The sequence below is a fragment of the Triplophysa rosa genome, linkage group LG25, assembly GCF_024868665.1.
Source record: "Triplophysa rosa linkage group LG25, Trosa_1v2, whole genome shotgun sequence".
In the NCBI taxonomy this organism is placed as follows: Eukaryota; Metazoa; Chordata; class Actinopteri; order Cypriniformes; family Nemacheilidae; genus Triplophysa; species Triplophysa rosa.
In genome coordinates this window covers 8,948,447-8,973,092 of record NC_079914.1, presented here as the reverse complement: position 1 = coordinate 8,973,092, position 24,646 = coordinate 8,948,447, and the positions used below count along the sequence as shown (strand labels likewise).

At 39.9% G+C, this 24,646-nt stretch overlaps 2 protein-coding genes across 2 annotated transcripts in view; one reads left to right on the top strand and one right to left on the bottom strand.

The window, feature by feature from the left end:
* Nucleotides 1-1,118: 1,118 nt before the first annotated feature.
* Nucleotides 1,119-13,697, top strand: onecut3a (one cut homeobox 3a). Its single transcript, XM_057325649.1, has 2 exons — nt 1,119-2,401; nt 12,117-13,697. The coding sequence occupies exons 1-2, from the start codon at nt 1,339-1,341 to the stop codon at nt 12,419-12,421; spliced, it is 1,368 nt and encodes a 455-aa protein (XP_057181632.1). The 5' UTR covers nt 1,119-1,338; the 3' UTR covers nt 12,422-13,697.
* A 6,349-nt stretch (nt 13,698-20,046) lies between these two features.
* atp8b3 (ATPase phospholipid transporting 8B3) overlaps nt 20,047-24,646 on the bottom strand; it is a 34,050-nt gene continuing 29,450 nt past the window's right edge. The window contains exons 23-29 of the mRNA XM_057325648.1: nt 23,232-23,418; nt 22,901-23,124; nt 22,682-22,765; nt 22,374-22,598; nt 22,030-22,168; nt 20,670-20,800; nt 20,047-20,573 (exon numbers count right to left, since the gene is read on the bottom strand). Coding sequence (XP_057181631.1) covers nt 20,340-20,573; nt 20,670-20,800; nt 22,030-22,168; nt 22,374-22,598; nt 22,682-22,765; nt 22,901-23,124; nt 23,232-23,418 — 1,224 coding nt within the window. The 3' untranslated portion in view covers nt 20,047-20,339. The remainder of the gene's footprint in view (nt 20,574-20,669; nt 20,801-22,029; nt 22,169-22,373; nt 22,599-22,681; nt 22,766-22,900; nt 23,125-23,231; nt 23,419-24,646) is intronic.

Genomic DNA, 24,646 nt, shown 5'->3' with positions numbered 1-24,646 from the left:
TCAAACCGGATTCGCCATTTGCAAGCTCATTCTGAGAGAAAACAAATATATTACATTTATTACCCATCGCATACCGAGTGATCGATTTATTGATCGATGACTGAGTGCATTAATAATCGTCGTAAACCGGAAGTGATCATCTGAAAAAGGCGGAGATGAGCATCAGGTTAAAGCAGCAACGAGTATCGACCGAGGTGAAGGTAAACTAGTATCCTAAAAATATACAGTATAGCCTATCATAATTGCATTCCGTCGACTTGTAACCGAAGTGTTTAAAATAAATATAGGCCTATATGCATTAATACATATATACTGTAATTATGGAGCAATTTACAAATGTGTGCATAAAAAAGTCCATATAACTTTGTCAAATTAAAACTGTAGTAAATAAAGGTCACTTGGCTGCTTTTTTTATACCTCTCCTTCCTTCTGTACCAGGGCCTAAAATGTATTGTTTAACATTTAATGAAGAAATGAAACTGACTAAACGGCTGATGCTGTGCATTGTTGTGAATCGTGTCATTCAAATTGCGGCATAACAGTGGCGTAAGTAGGCTATGTGTATCACATTCATTTCTGTCACAACAAAGTTCTGAAATGCAAATGGATCTTTTGGTGACATAATCAAATATTGTCAAAGGTTTAACAGAAACATATAATATGATTAATCATGTTATTTTCAAAAGGAGATTGACTATCTTATCTTCTTGGGGTTTGGGAAATCCATTAATATTTAACCATCAGAATGTCGCGCGCTGGCGCCAAGTTAGTCAACTTTATCAGAAGAAACCGATGAATCATGTCCATAAAGGAAACCCCAATAATTCACAACACCGCCGGTGTCAAAGTGTGCAAATAGCACAGCCACCCCATACGAGTCAGAAACACTATTTCGAACGTTATTCCGTAGGAGCAAGGTGTCTCTCCTCTCCAACAGACAGTAGTGGTGACGTCAAGCCCTTCACAGTGTGGTTGAAACTGTGTGAGCGTACGGCGCGCGCGCCCGCGCACACAGGCACACTCACATCTTAATATGTTGCGCGGTCACGAGGCAGACACTCTCACTCGCTCTGCTTCTGCTGTCAGAAGTAAGAGGCGCGCAAAGGCGATATATAGATACGAGCGTTTACGGACACCAGGCGTACGTGCATGTGCGTGCTATGATTGAAGCATTGAGAGAGCCTAGTGAAATGCTGGATTGACTTACAGTGAAGATCTCGGGATCAATGGCACGCGGCTTTGAGATCGTTTAAAATTTATTGGAAGGGAGAGTGTGAGAGAGAAAGGGAGAGTGTGACGGGGCGAGTGAGAGAGAGGGGAAAACAGTGTCTTTCAACAATGGAACTTACAATGGAAAACATTGGAAATCTTCACGGCGTGTCACACTCCCATCAATCGGGGGACTTGATGAACTCTCCACACGCGCGACAGTCGGCGACACACCGGAACTTGGTATCGTCGCACGGGAGATCGGCGATGGTCTCCAGCATGGCCTCAATACTGGACGGGGCCGGTGAGTATCGCGCGGACCATTCGCTGACCGGTCCTCTCCATCCTGCCATGACCATGTCTTGCGATTCGAGCATGAGTCTGAGCAGCACTTACACCACGCTGACGCCGCTGCAGCACCACCTGCCACCCATATCCAACGTCTCAGAGAAATTTCACCATCACCCGCACGCTCACCATCATCCGCACGCTCACCATCATCCCGCGCACCAGCGTCTCGCCGCCGGGAACGTCAGCGGCAGCTTCACACTGATGCGGGATGACCGGGGCCTCGCGTCCATGGGAAACCTATATGGTCACTACTCCAAAGACTTGTCCGGGATGGGACAGTCTTTATCACCTCTCTCCAACGGCCTGGGGTCTTTGCACAACTCTCAACAGACTCTGGGTACTTACGGTCCCGGTGCGCACCTGGGGAACGACAAGATGATTTCCCCGGGAGGCTTCGAGTCTCACGCTGCGATGCTTGGCAGGGGCGAGGAGCACCTGACGCGGGGTTTAGGAGGACACGGGCATGGTATCATGTCTTCTCTCAACGGTCTCCACCACCACCACCACAGCCACTCGCACTCTCAGGCGAACGGGTCGGTGCTCTCGGAGCGTGACAGGCAGACAGCAGGAGGCGGCGGACAGGGAGGTGGGTCAGGCCAGGTGGAGGAGATCAACACCAAAGAGGTTGCTCAGCGAATAACGGCGGAGTTAAAAAGATACAGCATTCCACAAGCAATCTTTGCCCAGAGGATCTTGTGTCGCTCGCAAGGAACTCTCTCTGATCTTCTGCGGAATCCCAAACCCTGGAGTAAACTAAAGTCGGGTCGAGAGACGTTCAGGAGGATGTGGAAATGGCTACAAGAACCAGAGTTCCAGCGCATGTCTGCCCTTAGGCTCGCAGGTGAGTGAAGGTGACCCAAGTCGTCCCTAGTAATTTTTACAGCCCAAAAGGAAATTAATTCTTATCGCTATGTGACATGTGATAAAGCCCATGAGGCCTGCCCCAGTCAATCAAAAAATCTATAATGCTCTGATATTCGTGAATTCTCATCAACAGCTTAAATAAACGCACTGTACACCTGACTAAAAACAGACAACATATATATACATATAACATATAGAGACTTCTGATCTGTGTGAATGTTAGTTGATCTTGAATACGCACAATGTTTTTTTGTGGGCACAGCGGACTGTTTTGTAAACAAAAGCTACTTTAGGCTAAGCAAAAAAGTTATCACCATTAAAAAATAACCCAAGGAAAAAAATTTTTTTAGATGGCAGATAAATAAAAACGAATGATGTCTAAGGGGTATAATTCTATTGGGCATAATTTTCGTGCTGCAACACAGTCTCAAGGGAATTCGTGACAGTATTCTATTAATCGTGTTCGAGGACACGAATTTACCCCTTTTTTCGTGTCAGTCAGCACGACCTTTTTCCGTGTCACCCAGCACGATTTTCAGCCTAATGTTTTTTAATATTTTAATACGCGGTGTATAAATATATATCAACACAATCTGATGGGAATTCATGCCTATTTTACAAGATTGCTCATTCGTGCTAATTCCTATTTCCTACGATCTCATTAGTATGTTTTGTAATGATTTAATGCAAATACAAACCAAACTGTGCAAGCAAGTGAATTTAGTTTAAGCATAGCCTATACACCAAATACATCACGTGTGCCTCTTCAGAAGCTGTTTTTATAGGCCTACGAGAAAAAGTCTAAAAAAAGAGGCCTGTCTATAAGTTAAGGATCCAAAAGACTTAAAAAAATTCACATTTGTCCAGAATGGTTTCAGTTCTTACTGAAAAAGAAACAAGAAAGGCATTATTAAGCATTCATTTTCCATCGTATTGCATTCTTATCTATTAACTTTTTTTAATTGGCTTAGGCCCTCGCGCAAGCTCGATCTCGACTTAAAATCTGTTTAAATAGTGTAGATAAACAATGATTGTTTTGAACACTAACCTTTAGTTAGCAGAGTCCTTTGACCTGTTCAAACCTATCTCCTCATGTCGTATTTCAGTTGTGGATTCAATTAACCAGGATATAGTGGCATATTTTAGTTCCGGTCAATGCCCAGTTGAAAAGCACTTAATGGAACGTAAATTGTTCCTTTGCGCATTTAAAGTGTTCTGGTAAATAAAGATTTAAACGCTATTCAATTGTCTTCTTAAGTGCCGTTGCTGTTAAAGCTAATTGAGCATCGGGATTTTTTATATCTTCCACACCCTCTTAAAAGAGAGTTTGCCTGGATTCCTTGCTGCTACAGGTAGCAACATTTAGTGTAATCAAGACGAACTTCTAGTTTTTGTTCATAGGTCCACTTTTAGGGCCTAACACATTACGCATTATGAACTACTACATGACATTCAAGTTATGGATCATTCAAATCCTGTAGCATGAAAACTGACATTGAACGTTTGAGCCAAATTATAAAGGCAAAATTGGCCATATTGTTATTTTAACAAAATGCGTTATATAAAATATTGTTTATATTTCTATTTTTCAAGGATTCTAAAAAGATATCATCAGATAAATCACACTATAACAAACTTTTATTGGCACATTTACTATTTTTCCAGTGCATAAAAACTGCCCGCTCACGTCTACGATCTGTATTAAATTTAGGAATTACTATAATTACTATGCTATGCAAATGACACATGCAAGACTTTACTTAGTGCATTTAAATGAGCCATTAATGCACGTGCATGCATAAGTTGGGGGGTTGTGTTTCATAGAGAGTCTGGGAATACTCGTTCACTACATCAATCAATACATTCAAATTACGATTCCAAATTCATCACAGTCGCAAAAATCAATGGCGTGGCACAGCTTGCCTAATGCGAAAATGCCCGTGTATGTGGGATCATTTGGTATCGTTCTTCAAGGGCGCTGAACCGTTAGTTCATAGTAGTTCAAAATACAATAATATGATACAATGCATCGATAAAACCCGCTGACTTCGCGGTTTTTTCTTATGAATTTATTACTCGCACGAAAAATCGAGGTTTTCTCGTGTAATTAAAAAGTGAGTGTAAAAATAATAATGAATATGCTATTAAAACAGCATGTCAGATATGAGCAGAATATAAACAGCATAGCCCAGACATGACTTGAGGTAATTCTGAAAGAAAGAAAAAGCGCAATGCCGGCGACAAACACCGTTTGGTGGTGGGGGGGCGTTTAAAGATTGCATTAACGATGAAAAACAATTCGTCTCAGCATCTGTGCTGTGCTGTATTCTACACTCCATCTCAATGTATTTCGTCCAATCAATACAGGGATCGATACAAATAGCCAGTACATCTATCAATTATACCGGCTCAGCACTCTCTCCCATTGGACTCTGGATTTACCTGGGAGGAAGATTTTCTAGTGCACTTTATACGACCCTCTTCTAGTCATATGAGCACGAGAGAAGAAAAGGAGAACCTCACATTAAAGTCAGCATGCATTTCTATACGCAATGCACCAAAGAGAATGTGGATTTAAACTTGTTCTATTCTAAAACTTAAAGCACAAACAAATTTTAAGACATGTCCTCTTTGTAGCCTGCATATCCACCAGATGAGTATTGTACACTGAGAAGTGTAAACTTCACTCTCACTCGGTGTAAGAATGTAAAAATCTTGTAAAGATAATAATAACTGAATCAAATGTTTTAATATCCATATGCCCCCTGACACTTTTTAAGTGTACTGTTTGCATCTCTGTCAACATCATCATCAAAATGACTTCCAGTCTCGCCTCCAGTTTCCAGCCCACGAGGATGGACGCGATTGATTTAGGATTAGCGAATCGAGGCATTTTCAGGCAGACGGGTTTTGGTAGGCCGAGAAAATGATCGATGCTATCCTTAATAATTGATAGAGCCAGAACAGAAAATAAAGATGCGATTACCTGTTTGGTAAACAAATATACAAGCCGTTTTCCCACATTTGATTGTCTGACAAGTCTCGAATCTGTACGCATATATATGGATCTATACATAAAAGCAGTGAATTTGAATTTTCAAGGCTTGATTTTCTAAATCAATTGCTTGATTGTCAACATCTAACTTTTTCCCCATTTGGCCTATACTGCGCTGTTGTAATGTAATTTTAAAACTAGCAAAATCCCATTTAATTAAATAAACCAGTCTGGCAATTTTGAATCTTAAAATGTTGTCTCGTTTGCTAGCAACAAAGATGGGCGCTTTTGTTTGGTTTGTTGCAAGTGGGTGTTCCCTGGCAGATACAATACATACAGATAAATTGTGCAACGCTCATCCAATCTTTCAGCACTATAGCAAGCCGTTTTCTTACCACTGTACAGTAAATGCAAACGATGGGAATATCAAACGACCAAAAGTAGTTAATGTATACATTGTATGTTCTTTGAATTAATTGCTGACTGAGTATAGCCCATATACGCCACCTTAAGGATCTGACATTGTTGCTTCATAATGCGTGCAATGCTGTCTCCGCGAGCTAAGATTTTCATGATCAATCTCTGTGCTCGCCCGCCAAAATGGATCGATAAGAGAGAGTGACCTTTAAATCAAATTGCTAAGAGACCGTGCTGCCTAGGAGGAGAGCATCAAAGGGTTAAATTGCATTGCGTCACCACTAAATTCTACCAAGGGGGGATTTTATAATTTTATCAGAACCGATATTATATAACAACGCCTCCAACTTGCTTGAGTCATGGTACAAGGCATTTGGGCATGTAGTAGCTAAATTCACTTGGTCTTACTGATTTTATTACGTAGTAAACTATATAAGCTAAACTTTCTCTCCACGCATGCGACTCACGTGGGGTCATATTCATATTCTTTTAAATCACAAAACGTTTTCTAATTGGAACTACTATTTGTGCAACATAATATAAAGGAGTATTCCATTCTGGACTACTTTGATATTTAACGCAATGCATTATTATTGAATGTTAACTTAATACAACACAAATAACAAATTACACAACAAAAGCACTTAGGCCTAACATGACATGTTAGTAGAAATAAAAAAGAATAAAAAATCACATTAACATCAATATAATATGAAGTACGGCGTTTTGCGTTCTTCAGTGCGTAATACGCATGACTATATTGATCTCTGGCCTTTATCATTTGAGATTCAAAAGGCAACTTTTTACCACAGTTTTAGTAGAGCACGCATTTAATATTAACTGAACCTCCAAAAGCATTTTAGACAATGTGGTTAAAGCCACGTTCCCTGCAGAGGCGGAGAGACAGATAAGTCGGTTTTTGACACACCCTGTGGCATCATGGGACATTTAACCGAGCTCTATTGGTGTTCAATTACAGACGCACTGTGCCCACAAAATTAGTTGGAATCGTGCTGTACAATTAAATGTCGGTTAAGGTTTAATGATGTTGAGGCCTTAACACATTTTGAGAGTGATCGTTGTTAGTTACCCTTTGCGCAATGACAATCCAGTCAACGCAAAAGATATCCCCAATACTCGTGTAGTATTTTCAGAGGTTAATGTAGCCTACTGTGAAAAAAAATGTTCTGGGTATTAGGTCAATTGGTTAAACTCACTTCACTGTAATTGCAGGTCAAGTAGTCTTTTGGTCTATCGAGGCTTGAGTTTGGCTCTATAACAGATGTTTGTTTTAACAACAGTGTTTTTAGAACATTCACCTATTGATTTCATTCTCAACACGACAATCATCTTGTGGACTTGTCAACAAGAACCCTGGAGTGGATGAAAACGTTTTAAAGAATTGTTTAGTCATTTTAAACACCTAAACAGTAGCAAGGACTTGTCATAGACCCTGCACCTCGCCCACCACAATCCTCTACAGCTAACTCAGCAGAATTGGCTCCTGTCAAAACATCGACCTTTGAGGCGATTAGCACCAAGTCACGCTGATAAAAACGGCGGACATCCAATAAATCAAATCAGAGAGAAAGATAAAATCAACCTGTGATAAGTCCTGAAGAAATACTAGGCAGTGGGTTGTTCAACTGACTTGTTGAGTCAGACCACCTGATAGAAAGAGATGGAAAAGGTGAACAAAGGTGTAACCTCATAAACAGCAGCATGCCTCACCCACATCCCATTAAGGCTTAAAACATAAACATTATAAAAACAAATAACTAAAAACATACGACATGCCATCGTTTTAAGACAGTTTTCAACGATTAATTTAAGTTGACAAACTCCGCATTTGGCGGTTTGTATAACGCGTTGCTTCAAATTTATACAAACAAGTGCCTAGCAAATAATAAATACTATTACAATGCAAATAAATATAAACATCACTACTTAGATATATTTATTTTAGACATGACAATCTATCAAGCCAAGGATGCACTGATGCCAAACACGCGGATGTACACAGCACACACGCATACGAAATAAAAAGGTCTGAATGTAATAAAATCGAATAAAAAGACAACAATCATGTTAATACAAGGACAACTTCATGACATACTGACGTTTTAACATCGGAAGGGCCTCTACGGGAGCCACCCCGCTCCCAATTTCAGCTCAGCCGCACTCTGAGCATCGATCTGAACAGACTGGTCGGCTGAGCGGCGCGGCCAGTCATCGATCTCTCCACTCCCCCGGTCCTCCCACTTGAAATCCAAGAGAGCGCACATGTACCTCCAGTTTTCACGTGAGACTCCATTTATTTATATTTTATTTAGACTTTGTGAAGCAAGTGAAGTCGATAGCCCATAACCCTTGGAGTTGGGTTATTATTGCTCCAATTAACTGTTATGACGAACCCAAGTTTAACCCTCGAAGACAAGGACTTGCCATGGGCCTGTACGCCTGCAAGCGAATACAAATGTAGTAAACTTCAAACGTTTATGGCTGTCTTTGATGAATGGTAGGCTACATGTATCGTTTGCGCTTTGCGCATCACTGTACCTTCAAAGACATAGGCTACTGTACTCTGCGCTATCAATAATTTATCGTAATCTATCATAGGCTTTGAACATAAAACATTATCTAAAACCTAGATGGACGGACTCCATTCTAATACCTTAACTATAGTATTATTCTTTTGTTGATTCAGTTGTTTGTAATATTTTATAAATAGCCCGTAGTGCATTTTAATTGTTTTGGTAACCCCACAGCTAATTATTTCCCATAATTTCTTGGTTCCAATAACGGATTTAGTTAACTGCCTGGGCTGTTATTTCAAATTACCTGCACATTAGCATACTGATCTTTCCTTATTGCATTACACGAAATTCAGTCGAGTATTTAGAGACAGGGAGCCCCGAGCACAATTTGGTTTATAAGAAGAGCTTTACCAATTAACAGCACGTAAATGTCCAAGTCAATTATTATAAAGAAAGAATAAAAGAAACAAAGGGAAAAGAAAAGTAAAACGGAATTAACTCTTTTCTATTTAAACGGTGATTTCTCGGACTCTGGTCATGGTTAAAATGTGTTCGGATTGCTAGTTTTAGACCGTTTATTTTGAAATCGATTTTTTTAAAGAAATAAGGCAATAGAACAAAAATAGAACACAGTGGAACACAAAATAAGCACGGGATTTATTTTAACAAAAAGGAAAAAAGGTGGTTGGTCGTATTATCTCAAAGGCTATTTTCATACTCGTATGGGTCACGTCGACGAGAAACTTAATTTTTTAAAATATATAGTCATACATTATTGTAGGCTATTTATTGAATTTATTCAAATACATTTAAAATAATATTTGAATTTTTTCAACCATTAGTTATTATATTTGCGATGAACATGCGCAGAGGAGATGAAACTGCGGCTGGCCATTTTACTTTCATAGGCCGTGCATATGTTTTCTGGACGTTTGCAGGCGTATGGTGATTTTTTTTCAGTCATTATTTAAAACCACACTGCAGTAGTTCTCATTTGTCATTCCCCACACTGCACAGCACGCGCAGTGCTATTAAATTGGTATTATTTCGAATTTAGACTCCGCGCCCCATTGGCACAGAGCAGGCCTAAGATAGTTTCTGCCTCATTACCAGAACAATTTTCATGGAACTATAATTAATTAGATTAAATTATTTTCAAAAACGAATTATTTACAGATTTATCGACCGGTATTGAACACCACAGGGCAGCCCTCTGTCCTTAGTGTTTTGTAAGTCAAGTATAAGCTACTCGAAAACAAGGGACAGTCTCTGTTGTTCTTTGTCTCAAGTGACTGTATATACATCACGAGGTTTACGGCATCTTCGATATTTAAATACAGAAACACTATGTGTGGGTGAAAAACGTTTATTTTGCTGTTCACAATATCATGGATGTAATAAGTGGGGTTTAGTCCATACAAAGCTTATAAGTATAGGCTATCGACATGCCAAAGTTTTACCAGCATAATACATGTAATATAGAATTATAGGCCTATTTTACAGTAGCCGAAATAACATTTGTTGTCATATTGATACCGATTAAGAATAGGTTTAGCTGTTTGTTTCAGAGCTCGTCCAATCATTATTTACAACGGAGGAAAGAAAAAAACGAGCGTCCAATTTTATTTATAATTTGTAAAACCGATTAAACGTGTTTACACTAATAAGTATTCCGCGTCATCGTTCCCTTCAAAACGCTTCAATTCATCTTTATATCACTCATTGGCTTATTTGTTTCCTTTCTATATGTGTGTGCATCTCTGCTCACTGTAGCTCTAAAGTCTGCAGCCATCGATTTTTTTCCTTTTCTACGCCGAGCTTGGTTCAGTAATCAGGGCCCCCTTCCCAACCGATCGATCAATATTGATTACAAAATCTTACGCCTGTAAACCGTTTACACCAGGGAATAGCGTCGGCGACACCTGCTGGTAGACCAATGTTACAACAAAGAAATCAAAGATTAAAGGGACAGCTCAACCAAACACAAAAACGCTTGCATTTACTCGTCCTCATATGTCAAACCTGTATAACTTTCTTTCTTCTCTAAAACACAAAAGAAGATATTTTGAAGAACGTTGGTAACCAAACAACATCGGCCCCATTGCCTTTCATTGTATGGACACAAAACCTATGAGACATTTCTCAAAATGTCTTCTTTTGTGTTCCACAGCAAAAAGAGTCAAATACAGGTTTTCAATCACATGAGAGTAAATATGATAACAGAAGTTTATTCACATAGTCCTGTTTACAATAAATCGCTGAGGTTCGCTGTTTCAGGCGCCGTTTTTCTCAGTCGAGCAACACGGACGGACGACTCATTACAATTTAAAAGGCTTTAAAGCTTCATCACTCACTTTAGACCCAGACAACTTTATGCGATTGAAGTAGCCTAATGTTATGGGAAAACAAATATTAAAGGCGCGTTAGGAGAGTGTCGACGTTTAAACTGCAGGCTTCAAGCGCAGAATGCGTTTAATGGCATTTTGCGTGCGCGCGCATGTAAACGCACAGTGGTTGATGTAGAATCTGAATATGATGGATGCGGTCCAGGCAGTTAGACGCCTGTAGTAAACAGATTTGACTGCGAGAGGTGATGTGATCAATGGGCCTCAGCTCGGTGTAATTAGATACAAGGCACCACAGTTTGGCTCCAGTCACACCGCAGGGGCGCACAGACAGACCCGACTCTAGAGGAGTTGCTAGCGCAGGTTATTGGGGAGACGTTATAAGTGAATGATCCATTCAGAAAAAAAAACACTCGAAGAAACTAGATGGAAAAAATAAATCAATTAGAACGGAGTAATATTTAAAAACATACTACATCTAAGTTTTCCCAAAGCATTAATATGATTTGTGCACACTGCAAGTCGCTTCAGTAAGAACAAAACAAACATTAGCCAACTGTTCTTCACATAATAAAATGATTTGTAGGCTTCTCGCAAGCTGTAAATGAGCTAAAATAATTCTTGGCTTACTCGTATTTCCCAACACATCGGTGTGCAGCACTCCGAAGTGTTTACTGCCCTCAAGTAGGCAGACAGACTCTCTATGCGTTGCCAGGACAGAAACACACAGGGAGGCGGTTCAGTTTTAAAATACCCTGCCTCTCACAGGTCTGTGCCCTCCAGTGGCCTCCGTTTGAAGTCGTAGACTGTAAGACCTGCTGGAGGGGCATTCAGACCGAAGTCTCTGTGGACGACCCCACCTCCAAAAACAGACGCATGAACACTAAAATAGGATGAGTCGATACCCTCCTTGTGCTTTCTTTTTCTTTCTCTCTCTCTCTCTCTCTCTCTCTCTCGCTCGCTCGCTCGCTCGCTCGCTCGCTCGCTCACTCACTCACTCACTCACACACACACACAGCGCGCGCCCCTACATTTATATACTAGTCACTCACTCTCCCTACTGTGAGTCCAAACTGCATTAATATTGAATCAAACAGCGGTGTCTCCAACGACCAGTCTGAGGTGCTCACCACTGCCTACTCTGTCTGCTCTCTTTAAAGGGATGATTTTTGACCTCTGGGGAGATAGAATGGATTTGTCTTAAATCACTATTAATCCACAGCCAAACAAGGGAGTCTGAAAATTTCTGCTCTTTGCAAAGGTTCTCATCTGTGGAATTTGCTCTCAAATAGGTCATTTCAGTATGCAGAGTAAATATGAGGGTAATGAATCTCTTCTCCATTATCTTTCTTCTCCTTGTTCATCCTCCCGCCTTGACCCCCTCCCCTTGTCCCGCAGCCTGCAAGCGTAAGGAACAGGAGCAGCACAAAGAACGGAATCTGGCCCCCAAGAAGCAGCGCCTGGTCTTCACGGACCTGCAGCGTCGCACGCTCATCGCCATTTTCAAGGAGAACAAACGGCCCTCGAAGGAAATGCAGATGACCATTTCGCAGCAGCTAGGCCTGGAACTCAACACAGTCAGCAACTTCTTCATGAACGCCCGGCGCCGCTGCGTCGACCGCTGGCACGAGGAACACCATCACGGACACGGAGCCAGTCCGGGTCAGCCGGGCACCTCCGCCACCACCTTCTCCAAGGCTTAAGTCTAAACCCCTTTCCCCCTGGGTGCCGGACGATTTTCAGTCCGTAGACACCCGTCGCGTGCCAATCAATCCCACCGCTGCCGCCAATGGCAACGATTTACATAAATGCAACTTTTTTGGGACTGTTATGAACCAATCCAAAAGCACCTAAGTCTACACCACCAAAAGGCAACTATTAACAAAAAACAAAAAATAAAATCCCAGCGAGTCTGTAGTGGTCTGGCTTCATAGTCTCTTTATGCGCTGGGCATAATGGTGCGGTCTGAGACAAATGAGCCATTTCGCAGCTCGCAGCACATAATGCTTGTTACTCAAGCAAGGTTGTCAAAGAAAGCCACCATCTGCATCATCACGTTCTGCCCACAGTGGCACAATTCCCTAATGGCCAGCTGTTTCACGGAGACTCTCAGATCATATGCAAAGCTAATGAATTGAGAGACTAATCGATACGGACAGAAAAGCGAAAGACGTTGACCTCTACTGAAGGTGAAATGGAACGAGCTCCTTCAACAAGGACTTTATTTTGCACAGATGTACACGGAGGCCTGCCGGGTGGCGGACGTGTCGGTCTGGAACCGGTGACCCAGAATGTCTCAATCTACAATCAGCACACTGCAACCAAAGCATCCATAATGCAACTAGCGTATCGGTCAACAACTGCCATCCAGGTTGGGGGGAAATACCACTTCTAGCATTGGTGCATGGACATTCTGGTTTCATAAGTTTGCGACCTGTGACATTCAACTACAATGAGTATTTTTCATTCCGTATAAATCACAATAGGCCAAAGACAGCAAATACAGCCAAACACAGCGAGAGGCACACTTTGAATGCGTATGGAAATATTTGTTACAAAATGGTACATCCACACACAACTGAAATCCTACCGACAAATCAAATGTTTTGTTTATCCTGCGATGTGGACGAGGGGTAAACTCGGTCCAAAATGTTACATAAAATCTAGTGCCAATAATGTTTGCCTTAATAGAAGAGTTCACACACCTTCAGCCAGAATCCACCCCTCTCCCCAAACTGGCATGATGTGCCATAGCAACCAACAATCATCTTTTAAACGAATCAGAATCTTTTCTAAAAACGAAAATGTAAAAAAGAAGAATCGATGCTTTACAACGTTCAGCTCAGCAAATCAATGGCAAAAAGGTAGAAGCATACGCAACAGAAACAAGCTCACTATAATTTCTATTGATCTGCTCTATCTTTGTTTCCCATTCTACTCTTCATCTATCTTCCACTTGCTTTGTCATCATAATATTAAAGCGGGTAATTGGTACAAAGTATTTCTATTTCTTATTAAACTTGTGATCTGTTGTGCGTACGTAAGGCACCTTGTTGCTCACTTGGAAAATTCATGTGAAAAATGAAAGACTTTCTAAAAGAACGTGGAAAACGTGGAAGGACTGCAGATGGACGTGGAACATCTCTGCATTGCATGTGAACTTTGCGGAAGGAACTTTCACGCAGAAAGGCTGTGAGGAGATATCACACTCTCTCTCTATGTTGGAGAGAAAACAAAACCAGAATTCCACCCAAAATCCTCAAAAAAACCCTGCCAAAATGGGTGCGAAACAAGGGCACAACCTCACCTCCATGGGGAGATGTTCAAAGTTTTTAAGCATCTCTGAACGCAACAGTAGCATTTCTGGAAATGTTGCAGGACTTGTTTCACAGATGCGAGTGGGCATTGTTCGTACAGCCAAATTGTGAGCTCAACAATGCTGAGCATTGAGAGAAGAAAGCAGATTTGTGTTACGCAAATCAGCAGGCATCTATATGTACATTAGCTGATGAAAAAATGACCTTTTGTTTGTAGTGAGAACCAGTGTGGCTACCTCACTGAGCTGGGTGGTTTGTGTAATGGCCACTGATACCAAAGATTATTTGTCCTGCCAGTCCTGTGCTGCCAAAGGGAGAGGTGAACACCAAATACCATCAGCCCAATAGCAAAACCAAAGCTGTTACGGATGCAAACACATGTACAATGCATAGATTAACACACACACACACACACACACACACACACACACACACACACACACACACACACACACACACACACACACACACACACACACACACACANACACACACACACACACACACACACACACACACACACACACACACACACACACACACACACACACACACACACACACACACACACACACACAGCGCAGTCAGACTGCAAAGCATCGCACGGAGGGATGCGGCTGCAATGCAGATTGAGTTGAGTGCCTTTTTTCTTCAACAACGGGTGGGACTGCTCTGGAGCACACACACATGCAGAAGCACACGCATACACTTACACGCATGCATTACATGCAAATTTACAGCGCTTAAGCATATTTACTTGGAAACAGGGTGAGTACTAGTAAACTAGTTTTTTAAGCACTTTATAATGCCAAATTAATTTATAGTTTTTCATTATTTACTGTTATTATTTTTGATTATTATAATTATTTGTGCACAGAGCCCTAAATTATTCTCATATAAAAAACAGCCTGAGTTTTTATATTTAACTCATCTTGGTTGAGATCTCAAGTGTGAGAGGCGAAGTTTGTTACAATCTTTCAGCGATTTCCAATGTCATTCACCCTGATTCCAACTCAATACGTCTCAATGCTGTACCCACACATGGCCAATCTTCCCGGGCATGGTCTAATTCAACCAAAGTTATATCCTAAATCAACTAGCTGCCCTTAAATGCTCTGTCTAACATACCGAAACCGGACTTTAATTTGGCCAATGTGTTAGATTGGATGACTATATGTAGCTTTTTCTATAGCTAACGATGATCTATGATCTAAGTATAGATCAATAGTATGGGATATAAGGGCCACGTTTAGAATAGGAAGGGTCGCATTTTAACAGTTCGGTCAAAGATATGAGCAGCTGAAAGGGATTTAAGGGAAGAGGCCATTTAGATGACACATTGTACCATTTCCCTCTCAATTTCTCCCAATGGAAGCCACAAGGACTTGGCAGGCAGGTGTTGACAATTGATTCTGAAATACCTCAAATGTTTTGTGTAAAGTTTATGTAATTTAGATGAAACTAATGCTAATTACAATGAGTACACTAACACTACTAAGACTAATAATAGTTAGTTTTTGAACTTGTGACTTGAAGCTTTATACTCTTACATTGTGTTTTTGTTGTTGAGATTTGGTTCTCTCATTTGCCAATTTCTTGTTTTATTCATATTTCTACTACATAATTTTATTTAAATTTATTATTGTATATAATTCTTTATAAAAGAAAGACATTTGAATGTTTTTAATGAAAAGACGTGGTGTGAAAAAACGAGAAAGAGTGAAAAGAGCGAAACTCAAAGCTACTGATAATTTCCAATACATGCAATTTGGATTTGAATGGTTAGAAACCAAATCAAGCTTTTTCTAATCATTTGACGTTTCGCATTATTTAAATCTCTTTTTTTCTCCTTTAAATTGATTTGTTTTGTTTCTTCACTTTAAAATGTATTCTTGATTGTGTTAAGTGCTCCTAGCATTAATTTAAAAGATAAAAACAAGCTCCTCCCATTTAAATTGGCGGAGACCTTTTTTTTCTGCATGACTATTGTATACTGTATAGAGTAAACCTGGATCGACCTGGACATTGATGGGAGCCGATAGGATGAACAGACCCCGGGGGAGGTTGGAGAATGGCAGGAAGGGTTAAGTGGTTAAGGTTCGGACGTTGGAGGGGTCTTTGTTTTGTAGAGTTTTCAGTCACTGTTGTTTTTCACTGGTTGTGTGCATGTATCGTTGGAAACCCTCTCTGACCTCCTTGTATTTCTTTTATGTATATAACTTCTTTAAAGCGGGGCATGGCCGTGTATCTTGGGCGAGCTGAACCTGGTCATGGACCCAACGTACACGTCTTCTCTTCTGAAATGTAATCTCGTGTGCATTTGTTTACATGTGGCGTGTCTCTCGATTTGGGTTGCACACCAATTCATGCAAAACTGGATAGCTTCCAGCCAGTCTGTATTGCAACGGACCCCTCCAACCGCAAACGATCTCTCATCGACTGTAAAACAGCATCACGCACATCATGTTACTCTTGGGGTCTGTCTGCAGATCCAACCCCCCCCCCCCCAGTCACACTGTGCTCTTCCTCTTCTGTTACCTGTTAATCAATCAGAACCAAGTGTCTTTGTGATGGTAGAAGACAATCAGTTTCAAAACAAGGAGAAAATGGTAGAGATAAGACGGGCTTGGAGGAGGAGGAGAAGATGCGGAAGGATGAAGGAAAGAGGCTCTTGTTGGGTTTGATAGGTGGCCACTGCCCTGTTTAGCTTCATGTGGTGCTCACGGTGTGCAATGTTAGCCAATGTTCTACAACTAATCTACAAGTAAAATTGGATAGTAATTGGAAACTATTTTGAAGCAAAAATTTCCACAAGAAATTTTGCTTCAAGTCTAGTACAGACCTTTAGCGTTACCGTCATGATTAGACTCATAAAAATACTAGGTTATTTTCAAGCCAGCGTTCGGTCAAAAAGGGACACACCCAACCTTTGGGTTATAAATTAATCAATGCCAGGTTGTTTCAACCCAAAATGCTTGGTAGTTGAGTCAAACATGCACATTTTCTGGGTTACTTAAACCCAACGTTTGGATTTGTCCCTTTTTACCCAACAATGGGTTAAAAATATTCCAGCATTTTTAAGAGTGTGTGATGCTAACTCTAAAGGTCACTTCTGTATTTAGCTATATTGTTCTCTCACCTGCTCCCACACTGCCAGAACAATTGAAAGGAGCTAGCGCGGGGCACACAGGTGCACCGCCAATGCTCTATAACAACCATGAACCAGTCAATACAGAGCTGCTGAGGCTGGTGGTCTTTGCACAGAGAACTATGCAAAACAGAAAAGAAAAGGTCTTTACCTCAAATCTTAATCAATGCTACTGGTTCAGGCTTCTTTCCAGTTCCTCGCTCACCCAGGATTTGTATTACAGGTAATTTGTATTACCTGCACCTATTACAGACCGGTCTATTGTAGTGAACCTGCAAACATAGTGCAGAAGATCAGCACAGAATATTGAAACACAGAAGGCAGGAAACGGTGTGCAAAGTAAAAGGGGCGTTAATTTATGCACACAAACTACTTAGAGCACATCTACTCGAGCCAAAGACTGATCGGCGGGTAAAGATCAATCGAACAAACCAATCAATGGGCGTTTTCGAATATGTTGATTTGTAATCCTGGATGACTGTATTTGATGCTTAAAACAAGGATTTCCGACACACTGGATGATAATTTTAAGAGCATCCAAACAGTGACGGTAATACAGAGAATATGGAAAAAGGAGCAACACAAGCAAGTCCAGTTTTTAATATCCTGATGATGTAAAAAAAACTTTATACAAACACACTCACAAACTCATTCTCAGGCAGCTGTTGTGTTCAAGGGCGTGTCTTTGAGAGCCTCTTTCCTCATCCTGTCCAACATCCTGTCCACAGAGCCTGTGGAGCACTTTTCATTTAGTGCAAGTTGACACTCTTGAGTATAGGAGACTAATCGGAGTAATAACTGTTACAGAAAAAAGCTATTAAAAAAAGGTGAAATGGGTAAATTGCGTGTTTTGAAATAAAATAAAACCATTGTTGAACATTTTCATTCAATTGTCTCTTTTTTGTATCAAACCTCTTGTCTCTTTTTTTGTATCAAACCTAAATAACAAACACTTTGAATTCTGCCATTTGTACATTTATATCAGGCATTAGCTAAACAGAACATCTACCATAGAGTACCTCAGAGATTACGTATTTTTGTGTGCAAACACCGGAAGCGAGTTAGCTTTTTAGCACTTCCAGTTCCGTCACTCTAGTCTATGGGTTTTTGGTAAATTCCCTGAATAAGATTTGTGGTTTACAAAATCTCTAAATATTTTCATCTATGACACAAAACACGCCAGTTATAGCCTGCTCGTGATTTTTTTAAAGCGTTATTGTGTCTTAAAAACGGCGGCTAACAAGTTGCTAAAAGCAACTACATCCTTTGGCAGGGACGTTATACGTTGTAGCACATATAAATCTCACAAATAATGCAACCTTTGTTCATCTTTATTCTTGTATAATCTTTGTTAATACATTATTCAATTTATATTCATAAAGCAAATTATTTCCTTTAAAAGCAAATAAAAAATGGAAGTAAACCATCCCTTTAAATCAGGGGTTTTCAAACTTTAAGATGCGAGGGACCCCCAAATATGGTGAATCTTTTGTGAGGACCCCCTTCCTGTCTTGTATAAAAAAACATTTAAGCTGTGTTAGATAAGTAATAGGTGTGACATTAAGACAACATATTAAATAACTGGCTAAATAAGAGTATTGTTGGATGAATAAATCTAAACGGAAACATTTTCAATTCAAATGTATTTGTATTGTAGCGATTTTCATGACATCTTTGCAAAGGCTACTTTAAAAAACCTAGTGAGTGAAATAAAGTACCTGTAGTGAGAAAAACTCACTATGAGGATTAAAGATAAACAATTCTGGAAAGTATGCATGCATTATCTTACGTGTTTAATTACATCTTAAAGATTTTTGTTTAACATTTTGAATCAGTTCTGTTGTTTGTATTCAGTTTAAACATTTGTGCAGTTTTGAAAAACTGAAACAGGAAATTCTTCTGGAATATTGTGGCTAGAAGGGATACAGCTACGGCAGGAAGTGAAGCACAATTTCGCCATAAAATTACAACAAATTACATTAGCTAATACCTACACCAACCCTAAACCTAATCTTACAATAAATAAAAAAAAGTAATTAACTGTTGTCAGCCTGATAAAAATTATGCGGGATTGAAGTGCGCATGCCCAGTGGAAGTAACTCTATCCTAGCCAAAATCCATCTGGACCAGCGTTGTTTATGTTTTCCGAAGAGGTCTATGATAAACACAATACATTATTCAATTTATATTCATAAAGCAAATTATTTCCTTTAAAAGCAAATAAATAAAAATGAAATAAAAAAAATTAATACCATTACAAAACTAAGATTAAAGGCCATAGGGTCAATAGGGGGAAACGTTTTAACCCTCTTGGACTCTTTGGTCATTTTTGACCAAAAAATTTTGAAATGTTAATCGTAGCTTCATCGCAATTAGATAACACTTGGTGACTTTTGTCGCATAAGCTATGTGAACACAAAAATAAATTATTGACATGATTCGTATATTTTAGAGGGTCACAAAAAAGTCACACATGGCTCCTTCGCGGTCAAAAATGACCTGCAACCTAATAAAAAATAGTTTTCTAAAAATAATTTTAATAGCCTAGTCTCTGTTTTAACCTAAAATAATGCATTTATTGATTTTTAAAATATATTTAAAAAATGTTCAATGGGTAAAATGGGTAATAATTAAAATAAATTATTTATATAATAGAATATAATAATTATATAATTATTTATAAATATTAATTAGTATCATCAAATTCTCTAAAAATGTAAAAGAAAAAACATTATGGGAACAAAAATGTACTTTTGAGTCCCAGAGGGTTAAACCTTGTTTTGTAGCAAAAAAGAGACAAGGGCACTATTTATTTAAGATATATTTATTTGTAAAATATTAATATACTATACATAAAGTGCAACTAGATAAAAAAATACATTATAAAACTAGAGAGGAGATAGGCCACTTGTTCTGTTATTTGGCCCTAGAATTCTCACAGTGTTAAGAAAAATGTAGCTGCTACATCTCTTTTGCATTAAAACTTACAAACCTCTTTTTGTAAAAGATCCATCAATTACTATCATATTTCGGTTTTGCACTTTTGAAATGCACCAAAACCCCGGGCTTGTTGACCACAGTTGGCTACAACTTTTCTTACTTTTTTCATATCTTGTTTACACTTTTGGTGCATTACACATTGCACGGATGATGCTTTCACGCCCTGTAACTACCGTTCATTTCTATGCCTGCATGCTGTGGAGAACCTCTAATCAAACCATTTGGTGTAACCCTCCTGTCCTGCGGGGGTGCTGCAGAGTGAAGCCCAACTCCGGTAGTGATTAACTTCCCGAAGCCTTTCCCTTGAGACACAGCATAAGATGAACGCCGTCGGAGAGTGCCTCTCTGGAACCACGACTGAAGTATGACGGGCTCTTTCGAGCTGTGGATCTACACGTGCAAAAAGGATAGACAATGAGAATAACCTACCAGACTTACAAATATTGTGGGTAAATTCTTAAAAATATCCACCACGATGCGGCCAACCTTATGTTTGTTGGGGTTTGTTAACACAACACTTAGTGCTCTCATGGTCATCGAAGGGAGAACAGCAACACAGGTAGTCACGAATATGGTGAGCCAAACCTCAGGGCTGCTGAAAGCGTTTGCTGATGCTCCTGCAGATTCAAAGAGACAACCAATAGGGTTCAAGCTTTATGTAAATATGCACAAGGGAAGACCACTAAGTATTTTAAAGTAATGTCACCCAAAGATTGTTGGTTTAAAATATGAGACTGGTGATCCAAGACTACACATGTTATTCTCTTAAATCTGTACCTGTACCTAATATATATACATATATATTTGTCTTGTATAAAAAACATGTAAGCTGTGTTAGATAAGTAGTGTGATATTATAAAGGCAACATATTAAAGAGGTCATATGACACGGCTAAAACGAATATTATCGTTTGTTTTAGATCTAATGCAATGTGTTAACAACCGCTGTATTTTTCACACACCGTACATGTTTGTATCTCCTCTTTGCCCCGTCTCTCTAAAACCCGCCGATTTTTTACAAAGCTCATCGCTCTGAAAAGTGAAGGTGTGCTATGATTGGCCAGTTAACCAGTGCGTAGTGATTGGTCGAATACTGCAAGCCTGTGACGGAAATGTAACGCCTCTTACCATATTTGGAACATCAGGTTCTACAGTAATTGCACTGACAGGTATGCCCACTTTACTTGCGTATACATTTGGGCGGTCTTACTCGAATCATACCACAAACTGACGTAGATTTGTGGGGGTGTGGTTACACGAGGTGTTTCAGGCAGGTCTGGGTGAGCATTCGCTTTTAGATAGAATGCATCTTTTGATCCAACGCTTTCATTTTTGCAATTTCACGTGTCTAATACATGCATGGGCAACTTATAACACTCCAAAGACACAGAAAAACACGTATTTGCGCCGTATGACCCCTTTAAATAACTGGCTAAATAAGAGTAGCCTATTGTCGGATGATTTTTGTACTGTAGCAATTTTTTTGCAAAGGGAATGAAAAATGAAAAAGAGATAAACACTTAGAAACAAATATAAACACTTCTAAACAAAACTGTAATAATGTTTAGAAGACTTTAAAAAAAAAAGTTATTTTATTTCTCTGAGAGTTTCTGAGGACCCCTAGAATCTTCTGGAGGCCCCCTGGACCCGTTTGAAAACCCCTGCTTTAAATTATATTTTACACCTAAATAAAGTTTAACACTGCCCCCTGGTGGCATAAAATAGCAACGTATTTTGTACCAATCAGATTTGAGAGGTGGAGGGTAGAGAGTCTACTTGAATTGAATCTTTTTTCCTTTATTTAGGTGTTTAATGTGTTTTAAATATTTATCAGCAGAAATGAGTACCCAGGAAAAAGTAGTCTTTAGGCGACGCAGTAAACAAGCGTGTGCTATGCAGCACAAACGTTGACAGAAAGAATGCGACCAAACTAAAAACGATGGCGGCAAAGCTGTACTTGGTCCAGTATTTGGTTTTCAGAACAACCTAGAGGAGACAGAAAAAAACATTTTCACGACAGGATTATCTGTATACATTATGATGTTGAGAATTGCTTTCGACTGGTGTCACACCTAATACTTTCTCCAGACAACATTTTGCATAAGGTCTTTGTATCAATCCATGTAAATAATGTGGTCATCAATCATACTCACTCATGTAAGCAATCAAATGGGTTTGTGAATCAAGTTACCTCGACGGTGCTTGTAAACACCACCGATGTTTCCACAGTAATGGCAAGAGTCTGAAAATCCAGCGTGGAGTGCTGCAATATTCCCATAGGGATGAAGAAAAGGATAATGGAGCTATACAAGGAGTACAGAAGTGTGAGCGCCACAACCAACGGATTGAATAGTTTGTTTTCCTGTCCGACCGAGTAGATCTCCGGCCAGCTGAAGCAGCTCTTGGCGCTCACGTCCTATCAACCAATCATATTTTAGATTTGTCCCTGTTTGCTAATATTCAAAGGTGATTTGTTAAAAAGGTCAGCGATTGGCCTACCTGTTCAAAAATACCAAGGCACTGTACAGGTAAGGATGTGTACGTTGTTGAGTAGAGACTAATAAACCAGCTTTCATACATGGGCTGCAACACAATGAAAGACATGTCATTTATTATTAGAAAGTCAAAACATCCACAAAACAAAACCTTATTTGCACTTGACTGTGTTAAAAGGTGTACTACAGATATTTTGCTGTGCGGTTGAGTTGGTTGTTCTACCTGAGCACTGTAGCCATTGTAGAAACTGTACCAGACGTGAACCAGAGCAAACGCGCTGGTTTTGTAGAGAAAATACAGCAGAAATCCGCAGACGCGGTAGTACGACCAGTGGCCGTGCACCAGCAACAGCCTGCGAAGGAAGCTAAACTGCGCCAGAGCAAAATCTGCATTCTGCACCGCTTGACTCCCCTCCACACCGCAAACACCAACACCAATATGTGCCGCTGTTACAGAAGAAAAAATAATTTTGATCTATCAAATTTAAACAGTGAGAATTTAAATGATAGTAAAAATGGTTTTTGGTAAGATCAGGGTTTTATCACATTCTTACTTTTGATCATGTTTACGTCATTGGCGCCATCTCCTATCGCCATGGTGATGGAAGTCGAATGTTTCTTGACCATCTCGACTATTTCAGCTTTTTGCGCTGGTGTGACGCGGCAACACAACACGGACTGGCACTGGCCGGCCAGATTGACAAACCTCGCCCCCCACTCTGGCTTTTGGGTAAGCTCCTCCTAAGTACAAAAGCAATGCATAGATTACGGCTGTCACAATGATAAAATAATCACCCAATCGCAATTATTTCACCAAAACGCAAGTAGTTCAGATAACTCTTTGCTTGCCGTTATATTCAAATAGAACTTTGGCCGCTTTCATTGGCCAAGGTCCGCCCAAGTTGGATGCTTTACCTGACAGGTAACTCACGTTTCATTTGTGCCGCGTCATGTTTAGAGGCATGGAAATTTACCCTCAGCAACAGACAGGTTTACAATCACAAACATGTCAAAAGTTAACAGCAACAATGTTTTTGCGTGATCTTTGCATACTTAAGAATTAAGTGTTTCGTCGATCGTGATGAATTCTTATTGCAACCGATGTAAACACGACAGCTTACTTCTTCGATTAGACGGCTTTGTGTTGTTTACAGGCGGACCGTTAAGAACGCGACACACACGTCTCCCAGAAATCCTGTAAAATTCAACCAATCAGATGATGACTTCGAACATGCTGAAGTGTTTCCAGAAAAGTGTGCCTTATGCATCAGACGTTAAGCCAACGGTCCGTGGGCATGACATCTGAGGTTTAGACTAACATTTAAATAACATTTCTCCATTATTTGAGCCGTTTCAGGTTTATAGTTTTTAGAGATGTACCAAAATATCTGCCAATAATCGGTATCGGACGATAAAAGCACATTTTCATGCTGTCGACCGATAGTTTAAAACAGGGTTTTATAGAAAAAGTTAAGAAACATCACCAGTTTGATGCTCAATATTAATAGACATTATATGAATTAATTCTTTTTTAGAATCGGTATCGGCAGATATCACTCTGAATAATCGACTATCGGTGAAAAAATTTAGTATCGGTGCATCTATAATAATTTTGTGTTGATCAATTAAATCTAAACTTCGCATATGATACCATTCACATCTCTCCGTTTAACTTTTGGTGCTCAGGACTTTATCACGATTTTGTTTGTTAAGATGTTATGTGTATTAAAGCAACACTTTAGAACTTTTGCTCACGGGTTCCCCCATGTGGTTGATAAGCACATCTGTCTGTTACCAGTGTCGTAATGTCGCTGTATATGCTTCCCCGTGGGCACCGCACTACACGTGAATTTGTTTACTAAGCTGATGAAACCGGCGAATGCAGAAACGTTGTTTGGAAACCATGTCGCAATCTTTCGTAGGCAGGGGATGGGCGAGGCTGTGTGTACCGACTTGAACACAGAACTTA

Coding starts and splice junctions, on each gene's coding strand:
- onecut3a (XM_057325649.1), top strand. CDS start 1,339: ATGGAACTTACAATGGAAAACATTGGAAATCTTCACGGCGTGTCACAC. Junction 2,402..12,116: donor GTCTGCCCTTAGGCTCGCAG/GTGAGTGAAGGT, acceptor CTTGTCCCGCAG/CCTGCAAGCGTAAGGAACAG.